Source organism: Narcine bancroftii, chromosome 7, assembly GCF_036971445.1.
Source record: "Narcine bancroftii isolate sNarBan1 chromosome 7, sNarBan1.hap1, whole genome shotgun sequence".
NCBI lineage: Eukaryota > Metazoa > Chordata > Chondrichthyes > Torpediniformes > Narcinidae > Narcine > Narcine bancroftii.
In genome coordinates this window covers 155395823-155412336 of record NC_091475.1, presented here as the reverse complement: position 1 = coordinate 155412336, position 16514 = coordinate 155395823, and the positions used below count along the sequence as shown (strand labels likewise).

The 16514-nt window shown below is 40.8% G+C and overlaps 1 protein-coding gene across 1 annotated transcript in view; it reads right to left on the bottom strand.

Annotated features, from left to right (window-relative positions):
* Positions 1 to 16514, bottom strand: part of LOC138739245 (NADP-dependent malic enzyme-like) — a 130244-nt gene that overhangs the window by 61438 nt on the left and 52292 nt on the right. Inside the window, exons 3-4 of the mRNA XM_069890903.1 lie at positions 11654 to 11803; positions 1563 to 1638 (exon numbers count right to left, since the gene is read on the bottom strand). Coding sequence (XP_069747004.1) covers positions 1563 to 1638; positions 11654 to 11803 — 226 coding nt within the window. The remainder of the gene's footprint in view (positions 1 to 1562; positions 1639 to 11653; positions 11804 to 16514) is intronic.

The following is a 16514-nucleotide window of genomic DNA, read 5'->3' as shown; positions in this document are numbered from 1 at the left end:
TTTTCAATTCGATTCCTTAAATTACAAGGAAATTTTTTCTAATGGTATACAATTTTGCATTTCAATATGCCATCTGTCTATTTTTAATAAATTTCTTAATAATAAATGTATCTGTTATTATACATTCAAATAGATTTTGTTTGGGTAGTCTCAAATTTCTTTTTTAGATATGATTTTAGTTGATAATATTCAAAAATGATATTATTTTGTATATTATATTTATCTTTTAATTGCTCAAAAGTAAAAAAGATCCAAAAAAACAATCTTGTATCTTCTGTATACATTTACTATAGCAATGATCAAATAAAGAATTATTCAAAGTGAAAGAAATAAGCTGATTTTGTTTTAACAGCATTTTGGGTAATTGATCATTTTTAATCCCTCTCCAAATGAATCCCATTCCATATTTTCAATACATGTTTTAAAATTGGACCTTCCATTTTTCCTTTAAACAATTCACTATTCCATTTATACAAAATTTGTTCTGGGATAATTCCTCCAATTTTATTCATTTCAATTTCAACCCAAGCTGTTTTCTCACCTATTTGATAGGAGGACAAAACTCTTAATTGAGGTGATTTATAACAATTTTTAAAATTCAGTAATCCTGATCAAATTTCCATGTTAATTTTTCAAGACCAATTCTTGGCATTTTACCTTTCCAAATAAATTCTCGTATAATTTTATTCAAACTCCGAGAAAATATTCATCTTAATATAATTCACCATGTTATTGTTAAATCTTTCCATCTTCTCAGATCTTCTTCAATCTTTTTTAAATAGCGGTAAGTAAATTAGCTTAATAAATTATTTCTATTTCTATCAATTTTTATTCCTAAATATTTAATTGCTTCTTTTTGCCACTTGAATTTTGTCAATCTCTTACATTGTGAATAATTCAAATCAACCATAGGCATCACCTCACTTTTATCAACATTAAATTTATAATCTGATACCTATCCATATCCTATTAATCTCATATTCAACTTATTCAATGATATTTCTGGTCTTGTTAAATATACTATGACATTGTACGCAACAGTTCCAACATCATTGAAGAAGTTCAAACTATCCAAAACAAAGCAATCCACTTGATTGGAATCATATCCATGCCCTAATCATTAATCCCTTCTACTAATCTTGCACATTGATGCAGTCTGTATCATCTGCAAAATGCAGTGCAATTACCTACCCAGGGTATTCACAGAATCCTTGAAACCCACAACCACAAAGGAGGACAAAAGCAACAGGCACATTGGAACAGGACCCACTTGCAGGTACCACTCTGCCTTGGATAAATGTGGAAACACATCCTTCATTGTTGCTAGGTCTAAATCCTGGAAATCCAAATCCAATTACACTGTGGAAATACTTTCAACAATAGAACTGTAGCAGTTCAAGAAGGTGGTACCGCCTTCTCCAGAGCATTTAGGGAGTGACAATAGTTGCTGATCTTATGCTTACATTGCTCCTCTCCACCTTGGCCTTCCATGTGTCATGCTTCAATAATAATTTTCATAATCACAATTAAAATAGAACTGCAGATCCTGAAAAATATCCTACCTTTATATCTTCTTCAGGCCAAGAGTTTAACATAGTAGCAATGTGGCCCTTGTCATGAATAGTAATGAACAATCCTCTGGAGGGGAAAAAAAAGAACATTAGAATGCAATAAATAAAAACAAATCAAAGATTTCTTGGATTAACCTCTGAGCGTTGGTCACAACTAGCTTTTTAAAAAAAAGGAACTGCAGCGGCAGCTACACTGCTACTGAAAGAACACACAACCTGATGGGTTGAGCTCAGTGAGAAGAACTGGTTTATTGCAGGCTGCTGGGCTGGACTTATACTCCCAGCCCGGACCTGGCTGAGAACTGTGCTGGGGGGCGCTGACGTCACCCGGGCGTCATGTGGTCCTCCAGCGCGGGCTTCTGAGCCCTGTGCTGAGAAGAAGTGGAAACTCCCGACGGCGCCATTTTGGCCGAATGCCCCGCCTCATGGATTACAATCGGGGCTTGTTTGCCTGCCTAGTGGTGTGCCGCCACACAGCCCCCACCCCAAAAAAAACCGGCGCCAATGTCCTTTTTAGCTGGGCGCCCTCGCTTCTTGGGCTGGGCCACAATCACTGGTTTGGTGGGGTCAAGGCGAGCTGGCTTCAGCCTGTCCACAGTAAACAGTTCCCACCTGCCACTGATGTCCAGTGTGAACGTAGACCCTGAACGCTGGACAACCCTGTACGGCCCCTCGTAAGTTCTCTGCAGAGGTGCAGCGGGCGGGCCCCGCCGAATAAAAACGTACTCTGCGGAAACAGCTCGCTGAGGACGTGAGATGACCATGTGCCGTGTCTGGGTGGCGTTGGGGGTGCGAAGGAGTCCAAGCGGGCCCAGAGGTGGGGAAGCAGCTCATGCAGCGACTGCTGGGGGTTGTGAGGCGTGTTGATGAACTCACCAGGAAGTGCCAGCGGTGCGCCACAGACCAGCTCAGCTGATGACGCCTACAGATCCTCCTTGGGCGTGGAGTGGATGCCAGTTCGTCCACCCAGTTGGCAGCAGTGTAGCAGGCCCTAAGTGCCGATTAAGAGGCTCGACCAGACCATTGGCCTGAGGGTGATAAGCTGTGGTGCGGTGTAGCTCGATGCCCAACCTGTTGGCAAGCTGTGCCAGAGCACAGAGGTGAACTGGGCGCCCCGATCATTGGTGAGGTGATTCGGAATGCTGAACCAGGCAACCCAACCGTGCAACAGCGTTCTGGAGCAGGAGTCTGTGGAGCAGTCTGGCATCGGGATCGCCTCGGGCCAACAAGTGGTGCGGTCCACCACCGTGAACAGGTAACAGAGTAAGGGCCCGACTATGTCCACGTGAATGTGGCTGAAGCATTCCCGGACGTCCTCAAACTCTTGCACGGATGCCCTGGTGTGCCTGTGTACCTTGGACATTTGGCAATGGGTGCATGTTCTGGCCCAACCCATGATCTGCTTCCACTGCCTGTGCCAGATGAACTGCTCTGTCACCATCCAGACCATGGACTTGTAGAAATTCTTCCACTTCTTTCTTACTCTTGATAAAACATTGATTACCATCCGTTACTTCAACCCTCAGAGTTGCAAGTTGTATCATCGAGTATTTTATATTTTTTGACTGCAATTGTCTTTTTACATCGTCAAACTCCTTCCTTTGATTAATCAAAGTTGGGCTAAAGTCTTGAAAGAATAACTCCTTTCTGTCATTAATCTCGAGCGGGACATTGTGCTGCTTGGAGTAATCAAATGCTACTCCCAAAACTGCTTCCCATTCCTGGTAACTTAGAAATCTCACCTGGACGAGCCGCAATCGCTGCTCATCAAGATCTATTGGGTCAGAGTGTCTGATGAACCCTTTCAATTTGTAGTTTTCTGTTGAATTTATTTTCTCCCAACATTTGTGGGATCCAAGCTTCAAAGAAGCTCACTGGGTCTCTCCCTTCATTCTCTTCCTTCAAGCCAATAATTCGAACATTATTGCATCTGCTAAAATTCTTCCTGTGGTCAATCTTGTCCAGCGTAGCTTGTTTATCCAAGTCCCATTTCTTTGCATCCTCTTCCAAAGTTTCCAGTTTTTTTGCATTTTAACCAAGTCAACTTCCACTTGGCCCATTTCTCCATTAAATCAATTACCTCTAAATTCAGTCATCTTATCCGACATACCTCTCATTGTGGTTTAAACACCCGTGAAACGATTGGATAACGATTGGCTATACATCCAGGATTGTATTCAGGTCTCACGCCGACCACCACCCCTCCCCCCCACAGCACTGCTGGGTTCCGCTGGTCCCAAGACCACTCTAGTGCCACTCCCTTCGGGCTTTCATTTGACATTCCTGGCTGAGTTGGAGTCTCTTCTGATTTTGTTTATTGCTGTCTTGCCTTCTTAGTATTCATTTTGTTCATCCACAGTGAAAAATTATAAAATTTAAACTTTTAAAATCATCTTTCTAATACTCTTCACAGAGAGGTTATCCAAGACATATCTGTCTCGATCCTTCACATCGCCACGCCCTTGACGTTAGTAGTTCTTTCAAACGATCCACTATGTTACTAGTCTCTTCATTCCAGCACCATTTCTGGTCTTTTCATAACAACTGGTTTAGGGGGCTGCACAGCATTGACATATTTGGAATGTGCTTTCAATAATGGTTAACCAAACCCAGGAATTACTGCAATTCAGCTTGGTTTGTTGGGTAGGGTGCTCTGCAGACATCTATGGTACCAGTCGTGTCCATTCGGACTCCCTTACTGTTAATTGTAAAGCCTAAATATGTTACACACCTGTTCTGGTGCAGACGGGTGTTTGCTTGTTGCAATCGGGTTAGAACTTTTGCTAGGTTAGATAAGTGCTCAGAAACATGTTGACCTGTAATTATAATGCCATTGAGGTAACATCCTACATTAATACCTATATCTACAGGGAACACTGCTGTCAGAGAGCAGGAGCAATGATCAAGGATCCACACCAAACAGCACATGCTCTGTTCTTGCTGCTGCCATTAGGAAAAAGGTATAGGTACAAGACTGGCACCACCCAGGTTCAGGAACAGCTGCACCATCACCACCGGACCCGTCAGCAACAAACTCAATCAGGGACTCATTTAAGGTCTCTTACTTTTGCACTTCATTGATTTTTTTAATTCTCTCTGTATTGGACAGTTTGTTTACATTCGTTATTTGTTTACATGTATACACTGTGTACAGTTTTATTTTTGCAGTTTTAGTTTTGCAGTTCTGCTTCGCCCACAGAAAAAAAAATCATGTATGTACTTTGACAATAAATCTGAAATCTGGATAACTTATTCATTTTTTGACCTGTGAGTTCTTCCCAGTACCTGTCCTCAGGATAGAATTTCTTTTATGCTCTTTAAACCCAGCCCCATCCGTTACCTTTAGTCCCCTGTATCATAAAGAAACAAAGACAAGTATGGGTTTAACTTATCTGACATTTCTTTGTTTTCTTAAATTATTAATTCTCTGATCTTACCTATCCACTGTCCCACTCTTGACTTATCAACCCTTTTCCAATAGAAGCTTTCTCAATCATTTTTGCTCTCATTAGCCTTTTATTCTTCCACTATGGTTCATAATAAAATAATCAAGGCAGTTAACTTTAAGAGACCCACCATAGGCATGTCGGACTTTATAACAATTTACAGAACGGAAACAGGCCATATCGGCCCTTCTGGTCCGTTCCGATTTACCATTCCCGCACCAGCTAACCTCCTACATTTTAATTTTGCTGGAGCAAAGTATATTTGTGTGGAATTGACAAATTCTCACATACCATTGTGAAGACTAGTGGTTTATCTGAAGCCAAGAGGGAGGAGATGTATCTATGTACCTGACTTGGGGAAATGGGACACGCATGTCTTCAATTAAAATTTTAAAAATGAACATCTGTGTTTTCTTTAAAAAAAAAGGATCTTATTTGTACTTTTTCTGAATAATCTGAGGATTGTCTTTAGAATTTCATGGTCAGATTTCTGGAAGAAATAACTGGAAAATCATGCATCTTCATTTCCTTTTCTCACTCATTTAATTCTGCTGCTAAGAAAATAGTTTCCTAAAGTGGTAAATCACCCAAAAAGATATTAAATTTGAGAAAATAGAAAATATTAAAGAGAGTGGTGTGGAAAATAATTTTCATTACACTTCTTCTTGAAGGATGCTCTTTATCGACTACAGTTTGGCATTTAACACCACTATCCCGTCAAAATTGATTAGCAAAATCCAAGACCTGGATTTCAACACCCCACTCAGTAATTGGATCCTGCATTTCTTCACCTCCAGACCACAATCAGTGAGGATTGGTAAGGCATCTCCTCCACAATTTCCATCAGTACCGGAGCACCACATGGCTGCAGTCTCATCCCTGCTCCACTTGCTATACACCCATGAATGTATGGCTTGATAATGATGACAACACCATCTTCAAATTCGCTGATGATACCACAGTAGTGGGAATTAGAAAAAGGTGTGATGAGTCAGCATACAGGAGGGAGATTGAAAACTTGGCTGAATGGTGCACCAACAACAACCTCACACTCAATGTCACCAAATCCAATGAGCTAATTTTGACTTTAAGGAAGGAAAAACCAAAAGTATAAAATCCAATGATCATTGGGAAAATCAGAAGTGGAGAGCAAGAGCAAATTTAAGTCCTTGAGATCTTTCCTGGACCCAACACACTAATGGCATCGTGAAGAAGGCATGTCACCACCTCTGCTTCTTCAGGAGTTTGTGGAGGTTTGGTAATGACAAGGGAAGGAAAACCTGGCAAATTTCAAAAGACGTGAAGTGGAAGGTGTGCTGACTGGCTGTATCATGGTCCAGTTTGAGGACACCAATACCGCTGAGTGTAAAGCCCTGTAAAAGGTAGTAGACAATGCCCCATCACAGGCAAAACCCTCCCCACCATTAAGCAGCAGCAATCATCAAGGATCCACATCACCCAGTACACACACTATTCTTGCTGCTACCATCTGGAAAAAGGCATAGGTGCCAAAAGACTCGCACCAACAGGTTCAAAACAGCTGCACCATCAGATTCCTCAATAACAATCTCATAAAGGGGCCCTTTTAAAGACTTATACAGTCAGGCAATTGCAACGAGGATCAATTCATGGATAATTTGGAATATCATCTGCCAGGCAAATCCCAGTTTCCGATTTACAAACATTAATGAGTGCAAGGAATAAATGTTTTCCCACAGCATTAGTGTTAAAATTTCATCATCCAAGAAGAATTAAAAATATCGAAGGCAGAAATGACCACTGTGACAGAGTATCTAGATAAGTTTTTTAGGAGATAAATTGGGAAGGGTTTGTATGTAGGTTACATACAAACACTTTAAAACATATTATTTGAAATACTGGATCTCTGCCCCATGTGAGACATATTGGGGCCTCAGACCTTTTGCAAGAGCTTTGAAGAGTGCTCAAGAGACTTCACTAATGGATTGTTGTTTACAAAAGGCAACAGATGAAAGAGCTTGTTGGAGCTACATATTGTCTGGAGGAGAACTTGCTGTTGTAAGAGGGTTATATGGTTTTGCAAGCAGAGAAAGTCAAACAGGCTTTTTGAGAGAGTGAGAGACACAGAGATCACTTGTACAGTGTTACAGCCAGCAGAAGTAGCTGGGACTGGAACAGGACAAGCTGTCAAGCTTATGGAAAGCCCAGTTGTAAGATGGTCTGGTCAAACCCCTTGTGATTCATATAAGAAGAGAGGACTGGCTGTCCAATGTTTCACTTGGAATAAGAGAAACAAAACGGAACTCTGTGGTGATCTGAAAGAAAGAAGTTATCATCTGGAGAACCCTGAAGGGGCAAGTTTCATCAGCAAGACACTAAAGAGGCTGATTAAAAAGGAACAACAAATCTCTCTCTTAAAACCGACAGGAACCTTCCTGAGCAGTAACCATTTACCTTTCAAGCACCAAAGCCTGATGAACTTTATAAATGTAAAATTCTGAGCACAGTATAAGAATTGCCTGCAACTAGTGAACTTGGAGGAATGAGAAGTAAGATTGGACTGCGAACCAAGGAACTTATCTGAACTTACACGTGCACTTAGAATTAGAAGGGGGTTAAGTTAGGTTAAGTAAGTTAATACTGATAAGTTAAAGTTTGATTCTATTTTCATGTTTAAAGATAATTAAAAGTAACTTTTGTTTAAGTAACCATTTGTCTTGGTGAATATCTATTGCAGCTGGGTTTTGGGGTCCTCTGGGCTCGTAACACCACAAATCACTATATAAATGCTTAGAACATTTAAATTGTAGGCAATGAAAGTGGAGTGTCCCAATCATCATCTGGTATTTCTGAAGCCATGTATGTAAAATGTTGAGGTAGCTGTCACTCATTGCAGCAAATGTATAACAGCAGTTAATAAAATTTCAACCTCTTGCATCCATTCTGGAGAAAAAAATGTTTTTTTAAAAAAATCTGTTTAAAGTCTCATCTGAGATTCCCCTAGCCTCTTTTCCACTGGCATCCCAGTTAATTGGCCGTGCAGTGTCCCGGGATAGGAAGCCATTTGTGCTGTTTCCACTGAGCCACCCTTAACTGGGACCATGACTGCTTTTCCACTAAACACATTCATCCCTGTGGATTGGAATGTTCTACCTTCAAATGGAAATGGGGGACTTTCTGCTATCCTTTTTCCACTGGTTTAATCGGCAAGCCTGTCGGTGTCGGTTGACGCCAGGGATACAAGTAGGGGTAGACACTGTCGATCCCCAGCGTGACTTGATGTCATTTGACGTTGGCGTGCTGACTGTTTTCTTTTCCACTGGACCCTGTCTGTCCCAGTTAATTCCCCGTTAATTCCTGGGACATTGTGTCAGTATTCTTTCAACCTTAGTGCCAAGGGGCGGATATTGTAACAAAAAATAAAATTGGAGACTGTGACCCCAGTAGAATTGCCAGAGGGTATCACTAGAATTCTCTGAAATGGAAACTGAAAATTGTAGTAGTGTGGAAACTCACTTTAAAAAAGGCAAACATTTTACTCAATTTTGTTTCTCTGCATGCTGACTTCCACATGTAGTGCCTGAAGTCAGGCACTTTGACATTTATGCAGTACTCATGTAAATTGAGACCCCCACCCAAACCCTAACTGCTTGTGATGCTCTACCCTTTTGCAGGCATCAAAGGCTTCATTGTTATACCTTAACATTTAAACACATGCTTCACTGTGCGCAAGAAATTCAAATAAAAGCTCGACTGGATTAAAAACTGACAGAATTAAATCATGCACTCTGCTAACAGGAGGCCAGTTGTGGGAGGACAATGCAATGAAAATTACTCAACAAAAGCCTGTCCTTGTTCAAAAGAAACACAGGAAACCATAGATAACAGTTGCCCCAGATTTGCTGAAACTGGTCATTCTAAGATAGTGTTCATTGGGCAAATTAAATTTGAGGGAAGAGAAAGGAAATAATAGGATTGGAAATGGAATAAACAAGTCAAATTACTCAAAAAAAGGAAAGCAAACAGTTGAAAATATTTCAGAAAAGAAAAGGGAGAATGAAGTGTCTGGAAGATTTTTTAAAAATGTGTAAGTACTGCTGACAAGAAGAAGACATTCGAATTATTTTCACCACTAATACTTGTTTTTTTTTTAATTAATTCCTCCCAATGCATTTTACATTTTAAGTTGCAAAATTGTTCATTCATAATGGCAATACAAGCTCTCAAGCTGCATACAAGATAATGATTATATTAAAGGCAGAAACTGAACTGTTAATGCAATAGAAGCATCAATGCTGTCCAAACATTCACCTACATTAATACTCACAGACCAAATGGTTTGTTGAGCATTTTTTTTACATTACTTCCCTTGCTCCTTTACATTAATCACAAAAACAAACACAACAGTCTTGGGTCAACAATTTCCTTGGCTTTGGTTTGCACCTTGGTCTTATCTGATCTACTTCCAGGAAGGAGGCAGAGGTCAAAACTGACTAAATTGTGGTAAACCTGTATCCCAACACTATACACTTAAATTGAATTGCCTATTGTGACATGAACTGAGATGCAATGAATAATGTTTTTTTGAGTGCTGTCCCAGCAAATCAACCAATCACCAACAGGTGGTGAAAAAGTGCATCATGTTGTGTTGCAAAGGAAAATATTCAGTTCAAAACAGTGTAAGATAGCATCATTCTATTAATGAGCAATCCATTCAATAGTCTGATGACAGCAAAACTCGGCCACTTGAGAAATAGTAGTTTTCTAATTTTTAAAATAACATAAGCAAAATTAGTTCAAGACATTAAGAATCCATATTTAAAAAAAACACAACTTTTAGTCATTGACCTGCAATTCAGAATATATTCTAAATCCTTGCTGAAAGTAATACCCTAATACTGTATATATTTACACTCCAATTGGTTTCATGTTCTTTTACACTGGAAGTGCCAATGTGTTTTCCAGTTGCATTTATTCCACACAATGCATTGGACTCCATTGCACAACAAATGTTAATTGGCTTATGGGGTAGCACTCTTCTGAGCAGTTTCTAGGCCTGTTGAGCTGGTGTGCTTCATTATACAATGATAATTGACTTTAGAAATAGAAGAACGTGCAGCATGGGTATGCCACTTGGCCCTTCAAATGCAGGATGGAAACAATTCTATCCAGATAAAGGATTAAAGGTTATCGAATTATTCATTATAATTGATATACAAACAGACTGGATATTCCGATTTCCTTCCTGTTAGGATATTGTTTGAACCAGTAACAACTTAGAAGCTCTCTAGTTCATGAACTGATAGGAGTTGAATTTGTTAATCTCAGCTGGAAAACAAGAGGGCTCATATATACCCTGTTTTTTGTGGAGATGGAAAAAGGAGCAGGGAAATAATAACACGGGGATTGACAGACAAATCCTTCACTACTAAAGAGGTTGTTGATGATCACTGCCCAATTTCAAGATAAAGTATAGACCACTGTCCCTCAATTGAATGGGTTTGAAGCCAATTGGTGGAGAAATTATGCTAAATGGTGGGAATTTTGTAACCACTGTAAATAGATTTAAGTACTCTCTTTCACCCTGTAATCTACATACCTAGAGTGCAAAAGCCCAATAACAATAAATGTCAATGGCACACTTTTGATTATTGCACAAGGGGCCATTTAAAAATTGACTTCAACCCTTCTCCACGCAAGAGAAGAAATGTTGGAATTAAACTAACCTCATTACCATGACAAAATAACTCAGCTAGGTCAAAATCATGTGCGATTTGGCCACCAAACTGAAATTAATATTAAAAATCTTTCCAGATGACTTAGTGAGTTAAACGTCATCCAATGTAATGGTTCAAATCTAATATGAACCAGGATAACTATCTCAGATGGAAATCAGCAAGACTAACCCAGTAGGCCACAAAATCTAAACTATGGTTAGAAATGGACATCACATCAGACTAGAAAAGGCCCAGCACTGGCATTGCCTGCGGTGGCTCCCACTGTCAAACAGTTTCATGGTTCATCAATCACTTTCCAAGCTCAGTAGAGGAATATTATTTAGCCAAGGCCTCAGAGTGTATCTGGAGCTCAAAAGTAAACAAAGAATTGATGACTATTGTTAGGTCTGCTTTGTTCAAGAATGAGTGAGTCAGACACCAGACTGAGTCGAAATCAAGGTTCTTTATTACCGGATTCTAACACTTACAACTAACAGTGTTAGTTGGAGAAGGCGCATTCCCCTGATATCAGCAAGTGGTGTTTTTTTTATACCTCGGGACACATACTTAGTAAATTATCATACCATTACACTGTCCAATGAATAAGCTGTTGCTACCCTTCACTGTTAATCTGCTGCTCATCAGCTTGTTAGTGCCAAGCTTATCTTGAGTGTACAAGGTCACATCTGCATTCTGTTACTCCTTAGTACTGGGTGACTCCTTCTCCGGTCCCATCTCATGATGTTTTTACCTTACACTATCAACAATAAAAGTAGATACCAAACATTTTAATATTGACAATATTTAGAAATGATATTTCAAGAAAACAATTATGAAATGAATTTAACTGGTCATGAATAAATATCCTGCATATATTATGCACTGTGAAAAAGACAGATTTTGGGTGGATGTGATTTGTGAAACAGAAGCATCGACTCACCTTGGTCTTCTAAAAGCAAGACCATACTGCTGACATGCCAGACCCACTGTGGGGGTGTAAATAATGGGCATAAATCTTTCAATGTTGGAAGTAAGCACTCTGTAGAAAAGCTTTTCATTCCGATCCTGGAGAGTCATTAGGATAATATATCTGTGGAAGAGAACAAATAAAAATAAATGTTCACTATTGGATAACATTATTGATCAGGAATGATTGAATCCATCTAGATTTCATCTTCTACACCAGTATTTTTCACCCTGTGGTACAGGAACACAGATGGTTCAAATGTTTGTTATGAGGTTCCACCACAACAAAATTACTGATGTATGAAACATAAAAACAAGGTTATGACAAAAAGAAAAGAAAGCTCTCAAAAATTTTTGCATCAAAATAAATTTTTTAAATCCTGTTGGTGGTCATGGATGAGGCTCCAGCTCTCCTGATCACACCTTACCCCCTACCACTGGTGTCCTATAGTAAGTAAAGGAATACTTTAGGTAGTCTGGGTGAAAAAAGGCTGAGAGCCACCATTCTATAGGATAATTCTTGAGTCTTGAATAGAGAGAAGTACAATATATTTCAATTTCACTATCATCCTATTGTACAGTACAAACCGACAACAGCATTCTCCAGTCCTCAGTGCAAAAAAAATGCAAAAATACATTCAGACATAGCACACGTACAAACGATACATATGCAGAATGTAAATCTGTATATAAAAACAAATAAATATTGTTAAATAAATAGTAGAGTCTTAGAGGATTTGTATGAGCAATTCATCAGTTGTTCAGTAGTCTCACTGTCTGTGTGTGGAAAGAAGTTGTTCTCCCCTGGTATTCTGGCTTGATACTCCCATATCTCTTTCCCAGCAGGAGTAGCAAGATAATGCTGCATGCGGGGTGATAGGAGCCCTCTTCAGACAATGATCCAAGTAGATCACATTTATTGTGGGGGGGGGACAACGATGAAAGTATTGATCCTTTCAGCTGCCATTATGGTCCTGTGGATTGCCTCAGATCCAATGCTCTACAGCAGGGGTGTCAAACTCAAATTCACGGAGGGCCAAAATTAAAAACTTGGACTAAGTCGAGGGCTGAACTAAATATTTATTGAAAATTTTCAACAACATCTACATGTTTTCTCTTCTTTCAACATATGTAATGTTAAACTTTAGGATATAACTTTAGGAGGATAATGTTACAGGTCAGGAGTAGGTAGCTCAAGTTCACCCTTTGCTTGACCTGAGGGAAACATATTTGGTCCCTGTGGAGATGTAGTTAGCATTCACAGGCTGTGTCCATTTTGGCCTGCATCAGGACTCAGCATTTCCTGCTCACTCCTCAGGTTCTAGGCCTCTATTCACCCTCGACCCACCATCCCTCTACCTGACCAGTCCTTTACCCAACCTCTACTCACCCCTCACTCCACTCACTCTGCCTCTACCCACCCCATCCTATACACACCCCTCTACTGCCTCTCCCCTCAACCTGTTCCTCCCTCTACCCGTCTCTCACCCTCTAATCACCCCTCCCCTACTCACCCTGCCCCTCCCCTTTTACCTCTTCCCTGTCCACCCCTCCTTCTACTCATCCCTCGCACCACCATAACTTCCCCTGCCCATTACTCCTCACCTACACCTTTTCCCCACCCCTGCTTACCCACCCACTCAGGCCCAGCGCGCTGCCGATCAGCCTTTGCGGACAGCCACCATCTCTCTCTTCACATGCAGGGCCGAACCAGCCGTCCCTGGGGTCCGCGCGGGTGCAAGCGCTGAAGGCCGTGGCGACCGGGAGAAGTGCGCTCGCGCTGTGGAAGGGCCGTCCGGTGCCAGTCGCGCGGGGCTCGCGCTGCCCGGGGGCTGTGCGCAGCCTGCCATGTCCGTCGCGCCGACAGGAAATCACAGGCGCTCGCCCATCCGCCGCACCGCTCGACAGGTGGGAGAAGTGACTGGTTGTGCGGGGAGCCTTCCAACTGGCTTGCCGGCTGATGACATCGACAGACTTCTCGTGTTACAATTTCTCGTGTTACAATGGGGAAGGATGTGCAATGAAGGGGGAGGATGGTGGGGGTGACATTACCAAAAAACAGCATTGGCTCTCGCTGCAGGGCGGGCCACCTCTAATACATTTTTGAAATGATCTTGCGGGCCAAATATAATTATATCGCGGGCCAGAGTTTGACATGTGTGCTCTACAGCAACTGTACTGCACTGTGATACATCTGGCCAGGATGCTCTCCATAGAGCTCCTGTGGAAAGGTTGAATGGGTTAGGATTTTATTCCCTGGACCACAGAAGAATGAGGGGAGATTTGAGAGACGTATACAAAATTATGAGGGGTGTAGACAAAGTAAATGCTTGTCCCTGTCATCACTGAGGTTAGGTGAGATACAAACCAGAGGATATGGGTGAAAGGGGAAAAGTGAGGGAGAATATTGTGGGAATTTCTTCACAAAGAGATTAGTGGGAGTGTGAAATCAGCTGTCAGCTGAAGTGATGAATGTGGGCTCAATTTTTTACATTTAAGAAAAATTTGACAGGTACACAGATGGGAGGGGTATGGAGAGCTCTGCACTGGGTGCAGACTAGAAGGGTCAAAGGTGCTGTTTCCTGTTCTGTAATGTTCGATGGTTTTATCAGAACATGTACACTTTTATGCCTCCTTTCATCGTGTTCAAATCCCAAGTCTGCACCAAAGGTAATGCCCATCCAACTATCCCAACTTAACTAGCAAAAGCTCAAGCAGCACCAGGCAAGCACTCATCTAAAATCTAATGTTGGTGATTCTGGATCGTCATCTTAATTATTAAAGCCTTAATCATTCGGCAAACTTCCTCGGCCTATACCTGCATATTTTACTGATCTCAATGATTTTCCAAAATAACAGATTTTTAATAGTTTTTCTTATGTATGATATTTCAGGTTCTATATCAATCTCACATATACTCTTCCTTTACAAACTGCTTAAAATGTTAGTTTAAATGTTTTCAGAAAACCATCAAATGCTTGCAGGAATTTCATGTTAGTCTTCCACCCACCCCATCAAATTCACCTGTCACAATGATCTACTTCCTTCCAGTGTTTTGCCGATATCCAGTGTAAAGTTTGAACTGCAGGACCTTTTACCTATCTATCCTCCCTCACACCACAACCTGCCCCTCCCTTCCAGATCGACCATTCACTCTACCCTTGTCCCTGTCATCCCAGGCAATCCAGTCTTATCTCTGTGATGCACTGGTGCATTAACATCTGTTTCCCTTTGCATTTCACTAGTTTCCAGCAGCAATCTTCCACCAAAAGCTTCTACTCAACAACCATCCAACTTCTCAATCTGTCTGTCTGTTGGAGGGGAAGCAATGGAATAATTTGGCTGAAATTCTATTTTATCAGTCCCTGCACCTGCCACACAAATGGAAGCCAATGAGTCAGTGTTTCCTCAGAATACAACCAAAATATTCAATTTTTCCCTCAAGGTTGGCTGTAAAATGTTTGTTTTGACAATATTAAAGGAAGATTGCTTACTTATATTTAAATCACAATTTAAATGTACAAAATAGAATATTTCACAAACATAAATGGAATTTCACTTCAAGATTTTGACAGTCAATTATAAAATCAATCTGCATACTGCCTCAACTACTGTTCCTCTTCTCATATCCACTCACCACCACCTCCCAGGTCACAGCAACTGGATTTTCAAATGTCTTTCAGAAACCCAGTGGATTTATTTCCATGCAGTACATAAAAGTGGTGGAGAAACTCAGCAGGTCACGCAGAATCCACAGGAAGTCAAAGGCAGTTGACTGATCGTGCCTGAGTCCTTTGTCAGGAATGTATATTTCCGGAAAGTTTCATAACACCTCTCTGCTAAATGATGCCGCTTAAGTGAGTAGAAAAATTGACCCACAGCACTTTTGTACAAAAACCTCATTCCATAAAGAGCAAAATTCCACAATTGCCTGAAGATTGGGTTTTGTCCAACCCAAGAACAAAGATAGTGGGGACAGGCAAGAGGGGAAGATGAATTGTTGTGGTGAACACAGTCTCTAATGAAATGTTCAGATCTTCAGCACTAGGGATCACATTTTAAGGCTTTTACAACAATGCCAATGGCTCTCTCTAGTATCCCAATGATAAAAACTCTCTTTATTCCAGTTACATCACCTGAAATGTGCTTAGTCCTCTGCACTATCCCTGTACACTCATGACTATGTGGCCAAGTTTCGCTCCAGTGCAATCTATAAATTCACTGACAACACCACTATTATTGGGTGAATAACTGGAAATGATGAGTCAGAATGCAGGATGGAGGTAAAGAATTTAGTGGGGTGGTACCAGACCAAGAATCTTTCTCTCAACGTTACCAATGCCAAGGCATTAATTGTTGATTTTAGGAAACAGGGACGAGCACCAGATGCCCATCTACATTGATGGGATGGAGGTGGAGAGGGATAGTACCTTAAAATTCCTGGGAGACCATATTTCATTGAGGCACATTGAGGCAACTGAAATAGTGGCAAACCAAAGCTTATATTTTCTAAAATGTCTGTGAAAATTTGGCTCACTGTTGAATACTCTATCAAACTTTTGCAGATGCTCTGTGAAAAATATACGTAGTGGTTGCACCAGAGCTTGGTTTGATCATTTGAGTGCCGAGGCACACAGAAAGCTGCAGAAGCTATCAAACATAGCCAAGTCAATCACAGGCTCTGAACTTCCGTCCATCAAATACATCTATGTGAGCTAGAAGGCATCTGACATCATTAAGGACCTCACCATCCTAATCACAATCTCTTCTAACAGCTTCCATTGAGAAGAAGATACAAAGGCCAGAAGCCTCAACAGTGTCTTTCCAATGGCCAT